This window comes from Bactrocera latifrons, unplaced genomic scaffold (assembly GCF_001853355.1).
Source record: "Bactrocera latifrons isolate USDA-ARS-PBARC rearing strain unplaced genomic scaffold, ASM185335v1 scaffold_6, whole genome shotgun sequence".
Classification (NCBI taxonomy): domain Eukaryota; kingdom Metazoa; phylum Arthropoda; class Insecta; order Diptera; family Tephritidae; genus Bactrocera; species Bactrocera latifrons.
Window position 1 is genome coordinate 1,386,044 of NW_017537267.1, and position 8,512 is coordinate 1,394,555.

Consider the following 8,512-nt stretch of genomic DNA (forward strand, 5'->3'; position numbering starts at 1 on the left):
TTGTCATCAGGCATGATAAGAACAGTGTAATGAGGGCTCAGAAATAGAGAATCTACCATTGGCCTTCTAACTTTGATCTGACATTACCAATATAATTAACTTTAAAGAGGAGTTGAAACTCTCACTGGGCAGCAAAAGTGAGTGAGAAGGCTCGATCCTTCCTGGGAGCCCAATGCAATGACATACAGACGACCCGAAAACGGCAAATGGATTTGCAGCTGATACCAAAGTGTCCATTAAAAAATCAACACTTCTGTAATATGAGTGCATACAAATGCTTAGCAGGCTTGTCATTAGAAACAGTAACCTATTAGCGTCCTGGCGAAAGAAGGGATAGAATATTAACTGGAACCGTTCTTCGAGGTGCACTCCACCTTTTTACAAAAGAACCTACGGAAAGAGTAAATGGCTAGTAGAAAACGTCAAAGGCACCAAATGCCTGGATTTCGACAGGCGTGGGAGACTTCGATACAAATAAAGACAGATTGTGAGACTACAGACTGCGGTCTCATCTGCACAGATTAGGATGCCGCTCCACGGTTATATGACGCCTCTATGGCCAAAGCATAGACACCATGTTCCTGGAATACATAGTAGATCTAAATAAACCAGGGTCGATAAATTTAAAGGCAATAAAAACTATTGGAAAGGGAATTAAAAATAAAATTTAGAAGTAAAATAATTTTGGGGCGATATTATGTCGGGAAGAGGAAGGGAGTTTAAATAGCAAAGTTGTAGGTACTCTTGTTTTTTTCAACATTTGCACATAACCACGAAATTTATGTGAAAAATTTAAATAACTAAGATTTGTGCTTGTTATTTATGGTAAAAATTTTTAAATTCTATATCCGGAACAGAGTATATAAGTTTGTCAATTATGTATATACGGGAATTAGTCCCTCAGTTTTTGAGATATCAAACTGGAATTATCCACATGTCTTTTTCCCTCTAAGTAACTGCTCATTTGTCTAAACCGCCGATTTCGGACCACTATCTCATATAGTTGCTGTACTAACGGGAGAAAAAGAATCAAGTGCTGGTACGGAAAGCGTTTTTAGTTGATGAGATATCTTCACGAAATTCGGCAGGGTTAGGTGCAATCTCCGCGTGGCTAATATGAAAATGCTACAGTTAAATATAATAAATATTCGAATCATAAAAGTTTTAAAAGACTTTCCTATTTTTTACAAAATTAAAAACAAAAAAATTAAATTAAAAAATTTAAAAAAAAATTAAAAAAAGATAGAAAAAACCAAAATATAAAAAAATAACAAAAATTAAAAAATAATAAAACAAAATTTACAAAAATATGTAACATCAAGAGTTTTCTATTCTTACCACAAACTACAAAAATAGTTCTACATAGTATGTACAAGTATTATATGTAAGCGTTTATTTATTTCCAATAATCCAGTAATCCTTACTTAGCGCTTTGATTGCCTAATTTTATAAGTACATATTCATTTACAATAATGAACATTTTATCTTTGCATATTTTTGTTTTGTTTTGCTTTGGGCGTCAGATCATACTAACATCTGCGTATATACTAATTTACTAAAAATTCACAAACAAAGCTTTATATCCGAAAAATTAAGTTTCGCTTAAACTAAACTTACAAACAACAATAAATTAGCGTACAAAATATATTTCTCACATTTGCAACTAAGCTTGGTGCGTGCATAACTATGAGAGACAATATATGTATATTTATATACATATTTATACTTATGTGTAACACATATGCTTTGTAAACAATTATCAACAATGCTACGCCTTTTGTGCTTAATTTACTGAAAAAAAAACCAATACTATGAATTTGAGTTAACGACCCTTGGGGTCAAACTATTATACAGTGAACAAATATGTATACTATACATATGTATGTGTATATAAGCACAAGCTCAAGCGCTAATTTTTGAGATATGCTAATTGTTAGTCAAGAATTTTAATTATCTTGTTTTTGTCTTATAATATTTTTTCGGTTTGTTTTTGCTACCTTAACCTTTTATTATAAGCTAATTACGCAGGCTTAAAACATGCCATCCGCGTGTCCCACCGGTATCAATATAATCAAAAATATCACGAAATTGCGTATGGCCAACTTCCAGTCATTCGGCACTGCATATGGCAGCAGCGTTTGTGTAATGCGATGCACTTCGTGCGATGCGCACACAAATATGAACGACGTAACGATCATGTTGAGCGTAGGAAAGCCAGGTAGCAGCACTAGCACGCCATGACGATCAGCAGCTAGCCAAATGTGGTACTGACAAATGAACAGCTCCAGCGATATGCGTCCGAACCACGCGAAGAAAGTGGAGTAACGCGTGCGCAGTATACCAGATATATTGCGTAGCACAACGTACCCCACAATCGGTATGAAGACAATGTACGAGTGTATCTCTTCGCAATCCTGTTCGTTGCGACAGAGAAAGGAAAATGTCGTGTACAAGCCAACACCAAGCAGTGCAAGCAATGTAACGGTGATGGATGTGCGTCGTGCAAAGAGATTACCGTGATTGTTGTCATCGAAAATGCTATATTTTTGTGCGATGTGAAAGCAAGCGGAGCAAATCATGCCAAAAGTTACGGTGTAACGATCCAATTTCCACTGGTACCACCATTCGTGTATGTCATCGTCGGTACTCACAAATAACGCTTTCCATGGGCGTGTGAGGAAAATGCGTTCGAAGAAAACTTCCGACATAAAGAGTATCGTGATGACGCTGAAACAGCCTATGAATTTGGCCACCAAATACAAATAATGTAAAGGGTATGAATCCACTGATTGCGCGCTGATGCGTGGCGGCAGTGATAATACGAAGTATATGACGAACATCCAAAACGTAAGTAACGGTACAAAATAGTAGAATTGATAGGGACGATTCATGCAGAAACACAAAACGACTGTAACGAAATTCAGCCGAAACATGACTTGAAAGAAACGTACAAAGGCAGAATTTCCACCGGTTTGCCACATATAGCTGAAATGTGAATAGCCCGTGATGAATAGATAACTGCTGATAAGTAGTTTAATATGCATGTGTATGGGTAGGACACGATGTGCGCCGGTCATGTAGTAGATGAGTACAACAAGCATAATCCAACCTTTCAATTCATCAGTTTGGTCGCGATTTAGCACTTTTGTAAACCGCGATTCCTCGGTAAAGAATATACCTAAGGCAAATACATAGCCCACAGGTATCCAGAAACTAAACTCGGAGTAATATTTATTTTCCTTCATGAAAAAATTTGTGCGATCGCATAGATAAAAGTAGGCCATAATAATGCCAAGCATAGCTAGCGGTGTAAAGAAATCAATTATGGAAAGCGCAAATGACGTTGAACCGTTTGAGAGCGAACCCGTACCAGTAGCGCTGCCAGGGTGTAGGTCTTGATAGGTTGGTATTTGCGTTAGCGGAGTATAAAACGTATGACCACGTAAATGTAGCAACCAACGACGCAGTAACATTACGAGTACCAAAGTAATACTAAAAATATTGATAGAATTATTTACCAAGTATAAATTACAAATTTAATTTTTTACCTACCACACACCGAAAATAGCGTAGGAAACAATTTGCAATGTAGTAAAGGGTTCTGCGCTAGCGCAACAGGTCCCGTCATTATAATTCATGTAGTCGTTGCAGTACATATTAATCAAAATTTGCACCTCGTGACGCAACCCTAAATCACTCAGTCTGTAACCGTCAACTGCGCTGTCCACCAGACCGTTGGCTATTTGCCATGCTGCATTCCACACGACAGCATCCGAATAACGAAAAACTGATAAGGCAGCTTCGTTTAACCGATCAATATCGTCATTCAGTACTGCCTTCCAAGACGTCTGCACCACTTTTTCTTCGTTAATGCGGTCTTGTAGTTTCCATAATACTTTCGTCTTTTGCGCTACTAACTGGTCGAATGGCACCACCAAACGCATTAAGTTCTCCGTAAACTGTTTTATAACGTCATCTGTTACATTGCCAGCACGAAATTTGTGATATGTAAAACCCAATATGAGGATCACTGGTAATTCATTTACATTTTCTAATTTTCTAAGTGTGTCGAGCAGTGCCAAGTTCACTTCGCTAGCATATATGTAACGTGCGCGCATATTGAGCTGTCTTTCTTCAAAATTATCATCTTTTGGCACGGCCAAATTAGTTGTAGAGATATTGTCATCGTCACTGGGATGTAAATGGTTTATAAAGCTTTGATAAAGCTCTCGCATACTCTCATCACCAATGAATACGAAATTGTTGTGATAACCCCAAAAGGCTAAATAACGGAGACATCGGCGCGTATCTCTTTACATATACAGAAATATAAAAAAGAATTTTAAATTTTAAGTAATTAAGTTAAAAGGTAATGCCTTTTGTCGTGTGATTTTTATTGTTATCGATGAATGACTCAAAAGTTGGGATATATAGATAGATAGATAGAATAAATTTGCATATATATGTATCAGCACAGTATACTTACGTTTCAGTATATTTATGCATCATACAGCCATAAGGTTGCCATTCATTATCACCTTTGAAACGGCCTTTAGATAACAGCCATTGACAGGAATCGCTCCCTAAGATTCATAAGGGTGGAGGTATAAATAAACATATAAACTTTACATCAAATGCTTACCATATTGCCAATTTAAAATACCATGATACGCCACGAAGCCAAGAACTAATAGCAGTGCAACTTTTTTAGCATTATTCGCATTTAATTCTTGAATGAGACGTTCTGCTTTAGTAGTCCGCGGCAATACGGAGGCATCACAGTTTAATGGATTCAATTCTAAAACTTCACTCATTTCTCCAATTTTCAAACACTTTACTTTTCACTTAAATTAAATTTCAAACCAAAGAAGAAGTATTCCCAATTTTTCACATATAAATTTTCTATCATAACTATGCAAATGTAATGAAATATAAATGAATGCGGAAAGAAAATTCTTTTTGCATTATTTGTTTACACACCTTCCGGAGAGTGAACAGCTGACAACCAGTGATGACAAGTTTTACAAGTGAAGTGTTCAAAAAATTCTATAGGTATACTAATTGGAAATACAATTTATTTATTATTATTTTTTTAGATAACGTCAAATATCTATACAATTATTTCACATTTTATTCTGTTCACACAATTTCCATTTTATTATGTGATATTAAATTTTTGTTGTGATATTGAAAAGGTAGCCCTTGTGAGTGGTAAAACTTGGTTGCTGTTGTTGTTGTAGCGGCAGAGTAAACCTTGGTAGCACTGCTCAGTCTATCAAATTTTTGCGTTTGTAGGTTTCTATAATTTTGAAGTAAACAGATTTTACACGTAAAATAAAAACTCTCGTATGAAATTTTGAATGAAATAATACACAAATGCGTGATTTACACAAAGCTTTGGCATTGTTTAACGAAGAGTCAGCGATGGATTATTGCGAGGAATTCGACGATACAAAATCGGTATTACTTTACTGCAACCAACATGTGAAACCATTCTCTAAAGTACATTTCCGTGGCGGTAAGTTATGGCTAATTCCTAATCATTTAAAAAAGATTAATAGGTATAATATGTTACTGTTAGGTAATGAATTAATTATCAACGAATTAGTACGTCGTCTGCAACAAGCACTACTCGATCGACAATTAATTGACTCGGATAATAAAAAACCTTTGGCGAAGGCTCATCAAAAACTACGTAAAGTTTTAATATTCTTATTTGCAAATACCGACGCTACCTACAAATATAACTTGCACAGTGACACCGCAATTGCGAATGTGTTGGAACAGTGCCCTTTACTACCCAAATTCTTGTTAGTTACACTAGTTTGGGAGTTGCAGCTAGATCAGTTTTTCTATGAGGCACTCTCTTATACCCCTTGTTGGTTTGCTTTCCAGTATTTTGAGACCGCTGCAGATACAATGAAATTTATTGAAGATCCATATGACGTTTTGGAAAAAGTAGAGCAGCTAATGCGTTCTTTGCTCATTTGCATATCACGTTCCGAATATCGCAAGATTGACATGGTAGATAAAAAAATCATTTACAACAAATTGTATGATTACAGTATGAATTTACTCCGGCAATTCTATACACCAGATTCTGAAAAATTTAAGCAATTCAGTAAATTGCAATTTTTTCGATACTCTGGTTTTGCCTTAAAACATCTACTTCAAATGACGTTGTTTGCATTTGATTTATTTGAATCGCCAGAGACAGCAAAACCAAATATTAATATAGATATATATGAAATTGGCCGAGAAGTATGTCCGCCTGTGCCAGATAATGAAGCAACAAAACCATCGGATGCGCTGAAAGAGCAGCAGTTAAAGATAATAAAAGCTCTCCTCAATTCACTACAATATAATGTTATGTTAGTTAAAGTAGATGTCTTCATGTATTGGGTTGAAGTAGATATTACTCCTACAACAACATTGCAATTATCAATTGGTGAAATGTTTTATGAAGTTGGCGAACGAATGCGGGCAAACCCTAAATTTGGACACGATGTCGAAGAGCAACTAAAAATGCTGGCTATTAAACCGAAAACCCTTAGTGAGACAATTGAGAGCGCAACATTGGGAGAAATTTTACGTAACTTAGACGAAAAATCGCCGCAACATGTAAAAAAAGCATGGTTCGATGAGCTTTTTAACCGGTCCATTGCACTTGGTAATGAAGAATGCCTGGAATCCATTAAAGAACATATAAAGCTACTGACGCCTATTAATTGTCAAATGGCTTTGGATTTTATCAAGCAATCTTCACAATTACAAGCAATCGACAATGAATGTGAAGAAGGTGGTGGTGAAGGGGAAAATAGCGAGAAAATGCAAATAGATCCTACCGATTATGAGTCTTTGACATCGTTAATACTTTCAGGTATACAGAATTTTAAATCCGAAGATATATTACACTTGTTAGCTTATCAAACGAAAGCTTTCGGTAAATCCACAAATATTTGCTGTCAGGATGACTACCAACATCGCGTAAATGAGTTTCTTAATAAATATGTCAGCTCATTTGATTTCCAGCAATTTCTGGTGCTCTGTTTTGAGAACCCGTCTCAGATGTGGACCAAATTCTTTGAATGTGCTTGCCACAATTCGGAACATGTGCGAAACTTTTGCAAAACAGTACAACAATCGCGACCATTTTCGAATATATATTTTGACGAATTGCTCGAAGATGCAATGCATGATTCTGGCAAGCTAAAACAAAAAAAGTTTCCTGAGTTATTGTGTGAAATATATTTTGTTTTGTACCATCCTTCGCGCAAAACAGAATTTTTAAAACAATTTATGAATAAAAATGTGAATGCGTTGTTAGATGCTCAACGATTTGGACATCTGCTGCCAATTGTGAATGCACTAAATTTAATTGCAGCGCATGGAGAAACACAGTCGAATAAACCTCTGGCATTTGGTGAAGTTACTGCACCGGTGTTACTGATGGCCGCACAAATCATGGATAAGGCACGTTGGGATCTTATCACTTATACGGATGAACGGGATGAATTGGTGCGTGAATGCATACAGTTTATACAGTACACGTCAAAAAGATTTCTACCCGTAGCTACCGAAAAAGGTTAGTACTGTAAAGCTAATATAAATATTAAGTTATATTTTTGGCATTATAGATCGAAAATGGATTACCAAAGTTATTAAAGAATCTTATCGGCCTGTAACTCAGTATTACTTTCAAAAATTCTCACAGACACCAGATCAACCGACTGTAGACTTCGATCGTTTTCTCATACGTTTGGAAATTGAAGACAAATCAGAGGCTGAAATGTTCCTTATTATTGTAATTATATATTACTTTTATGGTTAATTTTTGAGACTAATATTTTTTCACTTGTCCTAGAATTATGTACGTTGTACCATGAAGGAGACGGAATGGCTGGCCCGTAGTGACCGTCTCTTGCCTCACATATCCGATGTGATGATCATTTTAAGTGGCGTTGTTGTTGAAACAGATAATCCAAATGCAATTAATAATTATCGTCACTGTCTAAGCAATTACGCAAATATTGTAATAAAATTTGTATTGCCACCATTGAAGAATGATACGAAGAAAATTGAAAAATTAATGCTCAAGGTTTTAAAAATTATCGAATCAGCTCCACCACAGCTATATGAAGAAGTATTTATTAGTTTTACCGTTTTACTTCTGGATATCATGCGAAATAGTGCGCATCCATTGAAGGATGAGGACAACATAGTGAAATCTGTGCGCAAATTTATCGGTAACATGAAAGACTGTCAAGGGAAAGAAATGTTCTTGGAAAAATTCCAAGCATTAGTAACTGAACTGTTAACCTAAACTACCGACTACTTTTACTATTTGAAAAAGAGTGAACTGAATTACTTTAATTATCATTAAATTTGGGCGTCCTATGAATTAAATTCTGAAATACGCCTTTAATAAATTAAAAATTTTGTTTATTTTACTATTTGTTCATTAAACCATTTGAATATGAATTCCTGAAGTTGCATAAACTTACTCAAACAA

At 35.6% G+C, this 8,512-nt stretch overlaps 2 protein-coding genes across 2 annotated transcripts; one reads left to right on the plus strand and one right to left on the minus strand.

Moving 5' to 3' along the window:
- Window positions 1-1,370: 1,370 nt before the first annotated feature.
- Window positions 1,371-4,930, minus strand: LOC108974880 (CAS1 domain-containing protein 1). The gene is made up of 4 exons (XM_018942982.1): window positions 4,643-4,930; window positions 4,487-4,583; window positions 3,553-4,311; window positions 1,371-3,492 (listed from the first exon to the last, which is right to left on the minus strand). Exons 1-4 carry the CDS (start codon window positions 4,812-4,814, stop codon window positions 2,031-2,033), a joined length of 2,490 nt encoding a protein of 829 aa, XP_018798527.1. The 5' UTR covers window positions 4,815-4,930; the 3' UTR covers window positions 1,371-2,030.
- Window positions 4,931-5,249: 319 nt separating this feature from the next.
- Window positions 5,250-8,481, plus strand: LOC108974881. Its single transcript, XM_018942983.1, has 4 exons — window positions 5,250-5,518; window positions 5,582-7,585; window positions 7,638-7,804; window positions 7,865-8,481. The coding sequence occupies exons 1-4, from the start codon at window positions 5,377-5,379 to the stop codon at window positions 8,321-8,323; spliced, it is 2,772 nt and encodes a 923-aa protein (XP_018798528.1). The 5' UTR covers window positions 5,250-5,376; the 3' UTR covers window positions 8,324-8,481.
- Window positions 8,482-8,512: the final 31 nt, after the last annotated feature.